At 45.7% G+C, this 15158-nt stretch overlaps 1 protein-coding gene across 7 annotated transcripts in view; it reads right to left on the bottom strand.

Annotated features, from left to right (window-relative positions):
* The window catches only part of PPP1R13L (protein phosphatase 1 regulatory subunit 13 like), a 953402-nt gene that overhangs the window by 62479 nt on the left and 875765 nt on the right, over window positions 1–15158 (bottom strand). For all 7 annotated transcript variants that reach the window (XM_085625573.1, XM_085625577.1, XM_085625575.1 and 4 more), the window contains one exon: window positions 11739–11840. In XM_085625573.1, coding sequence (XP_085481699.1) covers window positions 11739–11840 — 102 coding nt within the window. The remainder of the gene's footprint in view (window positions 1–11738; window positions 11841–15158) is intronic.

The raw sequence follows: 15158 nt of genomic DNA, 5'->3' as shown, positions 1-15158 counted from the left end.
GTTGTGCCACCCACAGAAGCGGCCTGGTAAAATGTGTCTAGGTCTGCCATTACAGAACCTGCGTGCAGTCTGGTACTGACATGCTGACTAGCAAGTGCACCCACTTGCCAGTCCCTAAACCTTCCCTTAACTTCATGTTAGTCACCCCTATGGTAAGCCCAAGGGCAGGGTGCATTGTAGCATAAGGTAGGACAAGCCCTGATGTGTGTGGCATGTCCTAATAGTGAATTACAGCCATCTTCGTTTTTCACTATTGTAAGGCTACCCTGTTCTCATAGGCCAGAATGGGCTGTTAAGATTGTTACATCATATGATCCTAACAGACCCAGGGAACATGGTAGAAAATCGAGTTTACTATGCCTGAACTCAGAATAATAAGGTACATCTTTTAGTAAGGTTTATTTTAATATTCTGCGTTTGCAAATGCCACTTTTAGAAAGTTGGCCTTTAGCTTACCTAACCATTTCAGCCCGCCTCTGCGTGATGTGTATCTGCTGTCTGACTTGTGTGAGTGACAGGGCTGGGGAAACCCAGATGGACAGGGCTAGGTAGCCTGGTGGTGAATAGGAAGATTGGCAGGTAGATGGGTGGGAGGAGTACACCTGGACTCTGAATAGGGCTGTGCTCTGCCACCACAATGCTGGCTCCGCCCCCTGTGGAGCGTCTGATGGCTCTGCCCTGCACCCTGAAAGAAGAAGCCTGCATCGCATCAACAAAGTGCTCCAGAACTGGACTGAACTAGGCAAGGGCCCCCCTGGCCTGGGAGAACAAAGGATTTGTGGTATAAATGTAGGAGCCCTGCCCCTAAGAAACTAGATCCTGTCCTACTAAGAAGAAACCTCTGTCCGACCTGAAGGAACTGGAAAAGCTGCATGGAGGAGTACTGTCCCTGACCTGGGGGATTAGCCTGCAATGGTTGCCTTGCTGCTGAAGAAGAGGAAGAAAAGACTCAAGAAACTTTTATTTGACTTGTGCTGAGAGATCTCCGAGGGCTTGTGAGTGAGCTTGCCCCCTGAACGAAGTCCCAGGACCAGTGGACTTCACCGCCGTGAGATCGCCTTGGAAAACGGACCGTTTTCCCCACATCTTCGACTCGAACTGCTGCGCACGCCTCGCTTATCGCAGCGTACCCCCTGCAAGCTGGTATCCCGCTGTCCGGCCCGAACAAAGCATCTGAGGCCCCTCTACGAGTCGTAGCTCGCACCGCAAAGGAAGGTATCGTCCGGCCTGAGCTACGGCTCGTAGGGGCCTGTTAGTCGCGTTGACTAACAGGCCCCTACGAGCCGTAGCTCGCACCGTAACAGAAGGACTGCGAACCGTAATTGCTTCTATCCCCTACGAACCGTACTGCCCAGCGTACGCTCCTTTCCCCTGCTTTGGGAAGGCTGCGGTGCGTACGGTAGTCACGTATGTCTCCCCCGAGCGGAGCGTATTTTTCGCCTGTGTCCAGCACTTCAACTCAAGAGTGCCGAACTCCCGGTACGGCGCGAACGCCGCGACGAATATTTAAAGCACCGTACCTACGCACCGTCCCCTGAAGCCCTGCACGCCCAAGGTCCAACGTACCGTAGTACGCACCGCACCAGGAGGACAACGCACCGTACATCGCGCTTGATGTCAGCGCAGCATCCGTGACGAACTCACCAAAAGATAAAGGTACTGTGCCTGTTCGCACCGTAGGGTGTACGCTTCATCCCGAAGCGCCTACAGTGCGCGTGAGACCCGTTCCCAAGCAGTTTTTACCACGTACGAAGCGTACGGAAAGGAACGAAGCGTACAGAACTTTAAAACTACGCTAAACCCAAGAACTCTTTGTCTAATAAGTATTGTGGGCCGTTTAAACGTTATCTGGTCTTGTGCTAAGCCTAATCTATATATATATATATATATAAAGTGTTATTTTTTATATATCCCAGTGTGGAGTCCATTTGTGGGGTTGTCACTGAGTTACTGTGTGTGTGTTCACAAATGCCTAACCTAAACGCTCTGAGATAGGCCCTGTCTGCTCACGCCAAGCTACCTAGAGGGTGAGCAGGGGTTATTGTTGGAGTGTACCCCCCTACACTGACTGGAGGAAAGGTTCCCTGCTTGACACAAGTACCTACCTGTGTCAACCAGAGAACCCGGATTATAACACCGTCACTCACATATACTGCCTTTTACATATGTAGTCACTTGCGCATGTACCACTGAGACATCCATTCACACACTAACACACCCATACAGCTGTTTTCGCATGCCCTCTTGTACACATATACCCAGTGAATCAACCACTCACACAACAATGGACACACTCGCACCCCCCCACCCACTCACACACACTCAGGCAGCCATACAAATACTCAGGCAGCCATTCAATAACCATATAGACACTGATGCAGCTACTCACTAACCCATGCAACAGCTTACACAACAAGAGACAAAGGGATACACACTTTCACACACTTTAGTCACTAACCCATGCATTCAGTAAGACACATTTAATCACTCACTTATACAGTCAGTCATGCACCTACTAAATCCTTCATCCAGACACTTATACACCCACTCATTCGTCAATACACCTTCACGTATATATAAAATATATTTAAACTTTATAAACACACAGAGTCACTGGATGATGTCATCAGTGATGTCATTTGAGATATCATCAGTGATGTCATCAGTGATGTCACTGACGATGTCATGAATGATGGAATATGTGACGCCATCAGCAGTGCATTGCGGGGGCGCAAGTTATAGTTAGCTGAACTAACTATAACGCCGGCATTTCTATGGTTTTGTACGAGTGAAATGTCCAACTAACTATAACGTTCCTGAAACCTATGTTTTTTTCAGTGAATATATATGGAATATGCTACTTACTAGTATGCATCTGTTCTTGGCATGTAGAGCTGCAGATCTACACACTGTGCATAGATCGTCATCTGGTGTTGGGCCCGGATGTTTGCACTTGTTTTTGTCTTGGAAAGTCTTTGGAAGTCACGAGGTATGCAACTCCTCCTTTGGATCATAGTGCGCATGGGCATCGGCTCCATCCTCAGATTGTTTTTCGCCAGCAAGAAAATGATGGAGCTTAGTAAGAAACAGGAAAGATGCCCATGTATGCTGTATCTAAGTAAGATAATACTGGAACAGATAAAGGTAGCCGGGGAGGCGTGTGTAGATCTGCAGCTCTACATGCCAAGAACAGATGCATACTGGTAAGTAGCATATTCCGTTCGAGGAATATGAGCTGCAGATTACACACTGTGCATAGATTGTATAGCAGTATACCCTCCTAGCGGCGACCACCAGTATCTGTTGCAGTAGTTTGAAATAGTGTTTTGAGTACAGCCTGGCCCACACTAGGTTGTTGTTTAGTTTGCACAGACACAATAGTGTTTTGTGAATGTGTGCGGTGTAGAACATGTAGCTGCTCTGCAGATGTCATCTAAGGGAATGTTCCCTAAAAATGCCATTGAAGCCCCTATCTTTCGTATAGAGTGGGCTTTAGGAGGAACAGATAATGTAAGTTTTGCTTTGTGGTAACAAATCTGTATGCATTTGACAATCCACCTAGCTATCTCAGATTTTGATATGGGGTTGCCCTTGTGTGGTGGTGAGAAAGACACAAATAGTTGTTTGGTCTTACGAAAAGGTTGTGTTCTCTCTATGTAGTACAGTAGTGCTCTATTGACATCTAAGGTGTGAAGAGCTCTTTCTGCGACTGTTTGTGGCTGCGAGATGAATACGGGCAGCTCCACAGATTGATTGAGGTGAAAGGGAGAAATGACTTTAGGGAGGAATTTAGGATAAGTTCGGAGAACAACCTTATTAAGATGCATCTGCAGAAAGGGTTCTTGAATGGTTAGTGCTTGCAGTTCACTAACTCTTCGTAGAGAAGTAATGGCTACTAGGAAAGCAGTTTTCCATGTTAAGAATTGTAGCTCGCATTTATGTAGAGGTTCAAATGGAGGCCCCATTAGTCTTGTGAGAACGATGTTTAAATTCCACACAGGCGAAGGTGGTACTCTGGGGGGAATTATTCTCAAGTCCCTCCATAAAGGCCTTTATGGCAGGTACTCTGAAAAGTGAGAGCTGTTGTTTATTTTGTAGATATGCTGCTATGGCAGCAAGATGCAGTCTGATAGACGTGTAGGCTAAGTTGCATTTTTGGAGGTGTAGTAAGTAGCCTATGATGTGTTGGATAGACACATCTAGGGGATCAGTGTTGTTGTTATGGCAGTATATCACAAATCTTTTCCACTTGGCTGCATAGCATGCTCTAGTGGTAGGCCGTCTAGCTTCTTTGATGACGTTCATACAGTCAGGAGGAAGGTTAAGGTAACCGAATTCTAGGACTTCAGGAGCCAGATAGCTACGTTGAGCTGAGCTGGGCCTAGGTGTGGTTGTTGATCTCTCCATGGTTCTGGGTTAAGAGGCGTGGAGAGAGGTGTAATTTTTGGTGCCGAACTACGGAGAGTTCCAGCAGTGTGATGTAACATGGTTGTCTGGCCCAAGTTGGAGCAACTACGATGAGTGTTGCTGTAGTTTGCGCACCACTAGCGGAATGAGTGGGAGAGGCGGAAAAGCGTACGCAAATCTGCCTGACCAGTTCATCCATATCGCATTGCCTTTGGACAATGGGTGAGGATACCTGGCGGCGAAGAACTTGTGGATGAAGTTTCCACTTGTGGATTTGTTGTGTTTGACGGCCTAACAGATCAGCTATTGTGTTTTGGACTCCTGGGACATGTTGGGCTAGGAGAAAAATATTCTGAGGTATAGCCCACCTCCATATGCTCTGTGCGAGCTGACAGAGCTGCAGAGAGTGTGTCTCACCTTGTTTTTGGATATAATACATGGCTGTCATGTTGCCGGTGCGGACTAAGACAGTCTTGCCTGATATTTGTTTTTGAAATGCTTTTAAGGCTAGGAATATGGCTAGTAACTCCAGGTGGTTGATGTGGAGTAGCTTTTGTTGAGGTGTCCACCTGCCCTGCATGGTGTGATGTTGTAGGTGAGCTCCCCAGCCGGAGAGCGAGGCGTCCGCTGTTGAGACTATTTGAGGAACTGGCTCGAGGAACGGTCGCCCTTTGGAAATGGTCTTGGCGTTCAACCACTGCAGAGAGCGATGGGTACGACTGTCTAACAACACCAGATCTGTTAGCTGACATTGAGCCTGGTTCCATTGGCGTGCTAAGCACTCTTGGAGAGGATGCATCTGGAGTCTTGCATGAGGCACTATGAATATTCAAGAGGCCATCATCCCTATGAGTTGCATGAACACTCGAGCTGGAAGCGAGTGTTGCGGTTGGAATCTGGTCAGAACAGCTTGCATGCTCGCTATCCTGGCGGGACTGGGATAGGCTAGCGCTCTTGAGGTGTCTTTTGTGGCACCGAGGTATTGTGTGTGGGACGGTTGCAGCTGGGAGTTGGCATGATTTATTGTGAAACCCAGGTCGTGAAGTTGTTGAATAGTGTCGTGAGTGTGTTGTACACACTGATTGTATGATTTGGCTTTTATGAGCCAGTCATCTAGATATGGGAAGACATGGATGTGTGGTCTTCTTAGGTGTGCTGCCACCACTGCTAGGCACTTGGTAAACATTCTTGGTGCTGTGGTGACTCCAAATGGGAGTACTTTGAATTGATAGTGCTGACTGTCCGCTACAAATCTGAGATATTTTCTGTGAGCGCTGTGAATGGAAATGGGGAAATAGGTGTCCTTGAGGTCTAGAGTAGCAAGGACGTTGCCCTGGGAAAGCAGAGGGAGGACCTGCTGAAGTGAGACCATGTGAAAGTGATCTGAGTGTATGTATAGGTTTAGGGGTCTGAGGGCTAAAATAGGCCTTAGAGATCCGTCCTTCTTTGGTATGAGTAAACTCCCTTGTTTCGTTGGTGCAGGGGAACTGGTTCTATTGCACTTTTTTGTAGGAGGGAGATTACCTCCTGCTTTAATAGTAACAGATGTTCTTGTGACATTGGACGGTGTTTGGGTGGTATGGTTGGGGGGTAGATGTTAGTTCGAGACAGTAGCCTGATTGAATTATTTGCTGGACCCACCTGTCTGAAGTGATGTTTGCCCAGGCAGGGAGAAATTGGTGGAGTCTTCCCCGACTGGAGTGGAATGGTCGGGGGGAAGTGGAGGGAAGTCATGGGGTAGGGGTGGAGGCAGGGCGGGAGTTGCTGTTTTTGCCTCTGCCTTTGCTGTTGTTCCCCCTGTAACCACCCCTTTGGTAACCTCTAGTAAAGGTGGATTGGGTGGGAGCTTTGTAAGAGGTGGAGGGGCTATCAGAGGAGTAGCCTCGATGGGTGCTTCTGAAGGATGAGTGACGAAAGGACCGCCTGGGAGCTTGCGATTGCAAGGCTCCCATAGATTTGGCAGTGTCTGTATCCTTTTTCATTTTCTCAAGGGATACGTCTACATTGGGGCCAAATAGGTGTTGCTCATCAAAAGGCTGATTGAGTATAGAACTCTGGACCTCAGGTTTAAAACCTGATATGCGTAACCAGGCATGCCTGCGCAAAAGGACACTGGTGTTTATTGCCCTTGAGGCAGTATCTGCTACATCTAGGGCACACCGGATGGAGATGTTAGTGATGGTTTTACCCTCTGGGATGAGTTCACTGGCTCTGTTTTTATATTTGTCAGGGAGGTGCTGCATTATGGACTGAAGCTCATCATAATGTGCCCTGTCATACCTGGCTAGTAGCGCTTGGGTATTAGCAATGCGCCAAATGTTTGCTGCCTGTGACGCTGTGCGTTTGCCAGAGGCGTCTAGGAGTTTTGATTCCTTGTCTGGTGGTGGTGCGTCACCTGATGTTTGGGAATTTGCTCTCTTCCTTGCATTAGAGACTACTAGGGAGTCAGTGGGAGCAGCTTTAAACTTCTTTTCTATTCTCGGGTTGATGACTCGAGCTCTAACTGGGTCTTTAAAGATCTCTGGTGCGTGCTTAATGACCCCTTTAAGCATGGGCAGTGTTGAGGTGGACCTTTGTGTGGTATCGAAGGTGTCCATAAGAAAATCCTCCTCTACTGGGTCTGTATGCAGGGCAACCCCGTGGTATTGGGCAGCTCTGTGAAGGAGCTGGTTGAGTCCGATATTGTCCTCTGGAGGGATAAATATCTTCCTGTGGGGTGTAAGGGACATCTGGGACACTAATCATCCCAGGGGTCAGGGGAGCCAGTAGAGGTGGGGTCCCCAAGGGGTTGATCGTCCGCACCTCCCCGTGCATCATCTGAGGTTTTGTCATCATCATCTATTGGGGTAGGTGATGGTGTGGGAGAGCGGTGTGGTGGGGGAGGAGGACAGGCAGCAAAGTCTCTCTTCTTTGGTGGCGGTGCGGGCGCAGGCGTTTCCAGGGGTCTTTTCTTGATGCTAAGCATTAAATGACCAGTCTTATGATCTTTCATTAGAGTCTTTTGGGTAGGATCTGGACTAAACAGTTCATCTGTGGGAGACAGATCCTTCGGAGTCGAGGGCTTCGGTGCCGGAAGATTTTTCGGCGTTGACTCTGTAGCGGTTCTAGGCTTGAAACCATGTAGTTTTGAAGTATCTTTATGAATTGGAACCGGTTGCTGTTTTTTCGGTTCCGAGGTCTTTGGCTTGGAAGAATCGGGGCCTTTTGGTGGGTGTTTTTTAGTCGGCTCCGAGGGTGTTGTCGGTGCCGAGTAACTGGTGCTAGCCTTCGACGCAGAGTGCTTTGATGTGGAAGCAGCAGTCGGCGTGGATGAGGACGCTGCCTTCTTCGGTGCCTGAGTTTGTTTTTCGGTACCGAGGGTAGGCGGACTCGAGCTCGAGTCGCCTACAGGCTTAATAGGCTTCTTTACCGGGCCCGAAGGCGGGGCATGGGAAGCAGTGTGCATCTGGGCCCGAAGGAGGAGGTGGTACCGAAGCCTTTTTTGAGAGTGTCGAGGGGGGGTGAGGGTCGGGGTTGATGTCTGTACTCACGGCCCTTTGAGCTGGAGTGATGTCTTCGACGTCGGAATCATCTGCTTCGGAGGCGCTGATGATGGCTTCCTCGACCCGAACCTGCTCCGGAACATCGATGCCCTCTTAAAAGAGGTCGTCGGGGATCGAGGATGACGAGCGCACCATTGTTCTTCGAGCTCGTCGGTCCCGGATGGTCTTTTTGGAGCAGAAGGAGGTGCAAGCTGGACAGTCTCTGGCCTCGTGCTCCGGTGAGAGTCAGAGGTTGCACACCTTATGTAGGTCGGTGTGGGGAAACTTCGACCCACATCGAGGACACTTTTTGAATGGCGTCCTTTCCATGAGCCGGAGATGAGGCCCAGGAAGCCCCCAAAGACCTTCGTCGACGACTGGAATCGAAGACTTCGAAGTTGAAGGGTCGCGTGTGATTGGAAAACGCGATGGAAACAATACCGTCAAGAAGGGTCGGATTGCGCTTCGAAAGAGAAAACCATTAACGGTTCCAAACTGGAACGCAAGAACACATCCGAGCCCGATGGCGGAAAAAAACTATTTGAGGATGGAGCCGATGCCCATGCGCACTATACCTCGTGACTTCAAAAGACTTTCCAAGACAAAAACAAGTGTAAACATCCGGGCCCAACACCAGATGGCGATCTATGCACAGTGTGTAATCTGCAGCTCATATGCTTCGAATATATATATATATATATGAACAAACAAACAATCCACCTCCCACGGCGACACCATGGAAGGAAGCACGGACACAAGTGGTTCAGGATTCGGCATAGCTTTATTTAATTGTCGCCCTCAATCCCAAGCACCAGGAGAGACGCGTTTCAGCCTTCAAGAGGCCTTTGTCAATCTAATTTGGTATGCTATAATGCTTCACTTATAAGGCCCTTCCCACTTGACTGATGTATAAACATAGAAAACATACTATAATGTATGTGTTCCACTAACGGCCCAAGTGCGTCATGTAGATGCTGTCCACAGCCGAAAATCGGCACTAACACAGGTAAGGCATAACAATAAAAATAAGTATTACATACAATGCTTGCATTTTCGTTTGCTTATAATACCGAAAAATGCAGACAGCATAAATTAATCAATCATAGAAATGACATAAAACATTTGTCACGATGGGATTACTGCGGACATTTAAAGGTACATCACCAAACTCGTAATCCTGTCTTGTCATTTTAAACATTAATCATAAAAAAAATAATTGTTAAAAAGAAGAAAATGTCAGCCGTTATAATTTGTGTCTTATAGTTACTGCCGATGCTATGTAAAGTTCACCCAGGCAAATGCCAAGTCTATGCAGGCATGACCTCCGATCCAAACTGCAGAATCAAGATAATTTCTGCCATAATTAGAATACTAAAGCGCTAATGTTCATCGTGCTGCGGGACCGGATAATTATGGTCTAATGACGGGATTATGCTTGCAGACGAAGAGTATACTTGCAACTCCAAGTCTGTAGAGCGCTTGAAACTCCATATCCCATAATGCAGCTGTATGGTAGGATAATTAACAGGACAAATGACTGCAGCTGTATATTGCAGGGTCACAAAATAATTCATTCCAAGGCGAAGGCAAATGTCAAATCACCGCAATAACTGCCAACATAAAATAACTTTCATTAAAGTACAACCTCGGGATTGAGGGGGACCCATCAGCAAAATTGATAGCGCCAGAGCCACCTCACCGCATCGGCGTTGGCGTCTGCAGTGCCCAATTACCAGCTGGTGTCAGTCTTCCGGGCAAGGCATTTCTTGCTGGCAAAAAACACAGATCCCATGCTGGCTGTTACAGAAACCGCCGTGCTACGAGACCCACATCTTCCACCGCAGTCATCCTCGACAAAAACAAGTGCAAACATCCGGGCCCAACACCAGATGGCGATCTATGCACAGTCTGTAATCTGCAGCTCATATGCCTCGAATATATATATATATATATATATATATATATATATATATAAATAATCTACTGGCGGTCGCCAGTAGATAGTTATAGTTAGGACCGTGTTTCCATAGGAAATCCGCAACATTCTATTTGGAATAACTTTGGCGCCGGTTGACGAATCCTCGCGAATTTTTCAAAACTAATGGGGCGCTACGCTCCGCTCCTACCCTGAAAGTCTCGGGGTGATTCGTCAAGCGGGGGCTGAGAAAAAAGGGGGGTCCCAAAACGCGTTTTCCCCATGCATTTTTCCATAGGACCTTTAGTCCGAGCTACAGCCCGAACGGCTGAACAGAATTACTTGAAATTGGGCAGAGAGGTAGTCCTCAGGTCAGGGATGTGCCTTTTGCAGGTCTGGTGTAAATCTGTTCAGTAGGTCCTGAGAAAATAGCATTTAAATCAATATATATATCTGTAAGCGCGCTCCGTGCGCTTACGGTAAGCTTACCGTACGCGTACGGTGCCGTGCGCGAGCTCAATTCTGATTGGTGGTTACATGACTGTAAACATTCGAATCGGTCGAAATCAGAAAGTATTGGCTGCCATTTTCTGTCTCTCGCACTGAAAAACAAAGGTTGATAACATGAAAAGGGGGCAACGAAGAGAGTTGCAGACCCCCTAGCGTTCGTCAGGGGGTTCACGAAGGACCAAAAAGTATGAAAAATAAATTTAATAATTTTTAAAAAAAATCGCGGAGTACGCGTACGGTAAGCTTACCGTACGCGTACGGTAAAAAAAAAAAAAAAAAAAGAATTAACAATCACATTTAATATAGCGATCTAAGGACCACCAAGGGAGAAAAAAACAATTGATATTTTGTAAAAAATGGCGAGGCGTGCACGGTACGAAATGCGCAACGTGGGCGCTCGGTGCGCGAAATTAAAAATAAATACATAACTTAGCATTTAAAAAACCGTACAAATTCACTGAAAAAACCATAGGTTTCACACACGTTATAGTTAGGAATTAGCATTTAAAAAACCTTGCAAATTCACTTAAAAAACCATAGGTTTCACACAAGTTATAGTTAGCCAATGAACCAATGAAATTCCACGTTATAGTTAGATCAGGTAACTATAACTTGCACGACCGCAATGCACAATGTGTCATTTCAGATGTCATCATTGATGTCATGAGTGATGTCACTGACCATGTCATAAGTGATGTAATATGTGACGTCATCAGCAGTGCATTGCGGTCGCGCAAGTTATAGTTACCTGATCTAACTATAACGTGGAATTTCATTGGTTTTTTACGAGTGAAATGTACAGCTTGTGTGAAACCTATGGTTTTTTAAGTGAATTTGCAAGGTTTTTCAGTGAATATATATATATATATATATATATATATATATGGTAAGGGTGTTTTTAGGGTTTAGGGGTAGGTAAGAGTATTGGGAGGTAAGGGTGCTTTTAATTTTAGGCGTGGGTAAGGGTATTGGGTGGTAAGGGTGTTTTTAGGGTCTGGGGTAGGTAGGGGGTATTGGTTGGGGTGTTTTTAGGTTTCAAAAGTGGGTAAAGGTATTGGATGGTAAGGGCATTTGTAAGGCATGCGTAGTATAGGCATATGCAGGGGGGAAGACTTGCGTGACAAAAGCAATATGTTGCAAAGTCTGCGTGATAAAGGCATGCGTTGTTCCGTCGTACATTCAGTGCTAGATGCATTAGAAAGTGACTTCAACAAAATGCCAACAAGCCACACTTGTTGTTTCTCAACACATCAGGGTCGAGCTTCTGCTGATATAATGTCTATTAAAGCATAATTAGAAGGGCTCGGAGGTCTTGCCTCACCCCAACATGTGCCAGAGAAGATCAGTTCAATTGCCAATGAATGATGTACTGTTATTTGGCTTACGTTCATAGCCTGCATGCGGGGAATGCTTTTTTTCGTAGGCCACGTCCAGATCAGACTCATTCCAGCTCTTCTGGCTCCTCCTTCTCATTGCTGCCTGGTCATCTACGGCGAGATGTAGAAGTTAGAAAGCAATCAGAAACTCCAAAACACATACTCAGTACTGTGGGATCTGTTTCTGTAAGTAGTGTTTATTGGTAGTTTTTAGTGCATGAGAAATCAAGCTTATCCAAACTTTCTTTTTAATCGAATTTCTTTATTGAAGTTTTAAGTATACATTTTACAACCCTAACTATAAGAAATGCATGTTTTAAAGTTGTAGATACCAAAATGTACTAAAGAATATACTGCAATATTACCAGTCCACCATTGCTGAACACAATCTGTGCCGGCCCAAGTCGTCTCACAGTCCCCCTGCAGACCCACCCCCTTCCACCTTGAGAAGCATATGCTAACTTAGGTCAAATTGTGCTTCTACCATTTTGGAAATGACATTGTAATGTATAATGTGATTGTTGTTGTGTTCCTTGCTGCAATAAAGTATTGTGGGATTTTACAAAAGGCACCGATTCTTCCAAGCCAAAGACCACATTATTAAACGTGATGTACCTAATCAAGGACAAGCTAGCTGTCCCAGACTGAATTACATACTATGTATTAAGTCGTATCACCTGAATAGACACTGGGAACTTCTGTTTCAAACTTAGAACTATGAGAGAATGTTCACGCTTATTCTGTAGTAAAATGTTTATTCTTGTTTGTTTCTCATTGGTGCATGCCCTGATAACCATGTACTGGTGTAGTGAATGTACGAAATCTTTTGTCTAAAGTCCTATGAAGAGACCTGTATTTTCTGTTTGTGAGCTTTGCCTTTCCCTTTCTTAAAAGTGGAATCTATGCTGGATTTTCCTTAGAACTTTACAGACTTCTTTTTGTACCTATGATTTATATGACAATATGCTTAACTGATTAATGAGTCAGCCTATGTATTTCTGTACTTGTATTCTTTGAGTAAACTTTTAAACTTTAGCTCCTGTCTGTCATTCTTATTGAAAATGTTTACAGCATCACTTTAATGTCTGAGATTTAATAGGTAGAAAAGGGCCCATCTGGGAGCACCAAACTCTATTAGGGACTACACTGCTCCCGGTTCAAGTAGTTGGCCTGCATTGGACAAGTAAATGAGACACAGGAATGGGTGCGGATAGATCTAATAGCAGAGGTGATGGTTCTGAGTGGAGTCATCCCGTACTGACTGGACTCAGTTGGATGAGGTATATTGAGCATAGAACCGATCAATGCACCTTCATGGTTCAGGCGGTTTTGCCTGCAGATTGAAAAAGACCCAATCCAATCCTGGTTCCTGGAGATTGTGGGGTGATGAGGTGGTTGTTTCGGTAACTGGGGAAAGAGTGACGTGATTATCAATAGGGATTTGTAGGTGTGCAGAAGCTGAATGAGAAACGAGGCAAAGCAATGCATGGTGGGATTTTTAGTTTGACATGTGGTGAAATGTGGTGGACGGAGTCTGAATTTAACTATAATGAGGCATTAGTTCTTGGACTTGTGGCAGTTATTGTATTTTAGACTATCTTTTTCGACTTTTGAGAGCTACAGTGTGTGAATTGCCTATGTGTAAGCCATAAAGTTGTAGACAGGTACCGCAGTTTGATTTGTCAAGTTATTGTAATTATCTGCTAAGGTGAGGTGTGTTGTAAGTGTTAGCAGTCACACCAAGATAGGGACGTAACATTTTTATTGTGCAAATGTAGTAAACAAACTTAGTGGCTGTTCATTCCTTGGTGCATGGGGTGAGCATGCTGGTAAGGTAGACGCCCACAGGTTGAGAGTTTGGTTTTGTGTGAAAGTAAATAATGTCCTCTGTCTTGTAGAGATTTCCGTTTAAGAAGGAGCAGACAAATGACAGTGAGAAAATTAGAAAGATTTCAGGAGAAGCTGGCAGTATAATGGTGCTTACAACATAAGGTGCCATGCAAAGATTGGCTGGTGAACGTCAAAGCAGTGCTGCAATAGGGTGAACTTTGACTGAGATGCGCTGGTATTGGCAGGAAGATCGTGAGCTCAGCAGTGTAGAGAGTGCAAGGGATTGGAACAAGGAGTGACTAAGAACATTGACAGAATGGCAAATCCTTTTTGAAAAAAGGGAACAATGCAAAAAAGAAAGAGGAATTTCCATCTGAAGGCACTCCAGCTAGGGAAATGCCGGCAAAGAAGGGTTACAACCACATGCGGCTCAGCAAATGGCACGAATACACAGCGCAGGCTGGGGAATTATGGTTTCCACTAAGTGACATTTTCCACATACCAAGAATAAAGAACTTGAGAAGGAGAATGTATGACTTAAAACCTCAGCCAAGAACCACACAGTTTTTGGCCCTGAATCTCTGAGAACAGGTTGCAAACAAAAAGAAGCAGAAATAAATTTGCATTAACCCCTTGTGTGCTTCGGACGGCCCCGGCCGTCTGACATCACGATGGGCGTGTGTAGAGGACGGCCGGGGGCCCTCACAGCGCGAAAATCCACGCAGTGCAGAAAGGGTTAAGGGTCTGTGGAAAGGCTTATTCCTGACTAAGAGTACAGCATGAGGAAGTGATTGAAACATTGTGAGCTTGCCCTCTGATGGAGAGAAGATAAAACGTACTAACAAAAAGAAATTGAGGCATGAGACAGAAGTAAAGAGTGAGGAGGATGACATCTTCATAGATGAACTCCTTAGAATAAGATCACCCCGTATAATGCAGCACAGGCACCAGGTGCTACCGCATGGTTAGTTGCTGAAAACGGTGCAGTCACTACAACCCCTCCGGATGCTAGCGCACCCCCATGTTACACTGATACTACCAACTCACCCGCTATCCAGACCTCGACACCTGCTGCCTTCAGTAAGACACAATCATCAGCTAACATGAGTATCTCCCCCATTACTTCAATCATCTCACAGAAGTATACCCTTCTGAGTATCCCTCCGAAATCTATAGATGTATTCGGTATGTTAGGTTCAGCTACTCCACAGAAAGAGGCCTTAGGAACTCCTGTTATAGGAAGCACTATGACCAACATGACTCCACAGATCACCCTGCTACTCACAGAAAAGACTTCTCAGAGAACCCAACTGAAGACTGAATTGGAAGAGACTGCAAAGGGAAATGCAGGATTAGATTTCTTGGGACATTACAGTAAGAATGAGTGTGAGAATGGAGAAAGTGGCAGATGAATGCAGGTTTGATCTGACACAAAGAAAAAAATTGCTAAAGATCATCAAGATAAGAGTACCAAATATAAATGCACCATCGCTATTGGTTAAAACTAAATATGATGCAGTCATTGCTCACCTTAAGACTTAGGTACCACAAAAGGAAATTAATTGGCCCAAGATTTTCCAAACATCCTAAGAGCGCACA

The sequence above is a fragment of the Triturus cristatus genome, chromosome 9, assembly GCF_964204655.1.
Source record: "Triturus cristatus chromosome 9, aTriCri1.1, whole genome shotgun sequence".
Classification (NCBI taxonomy): Eukaryota; Metazoa; Chordata; class Amphibia; order Caudata; family Salamandridae; genus Triturus; species Triturus cristatus.
The sequence above is the reverse complement of the archived record's forward strand: the minus strand, read 5'-3'. Positions and strand labels throughout refer to the sequence as shown.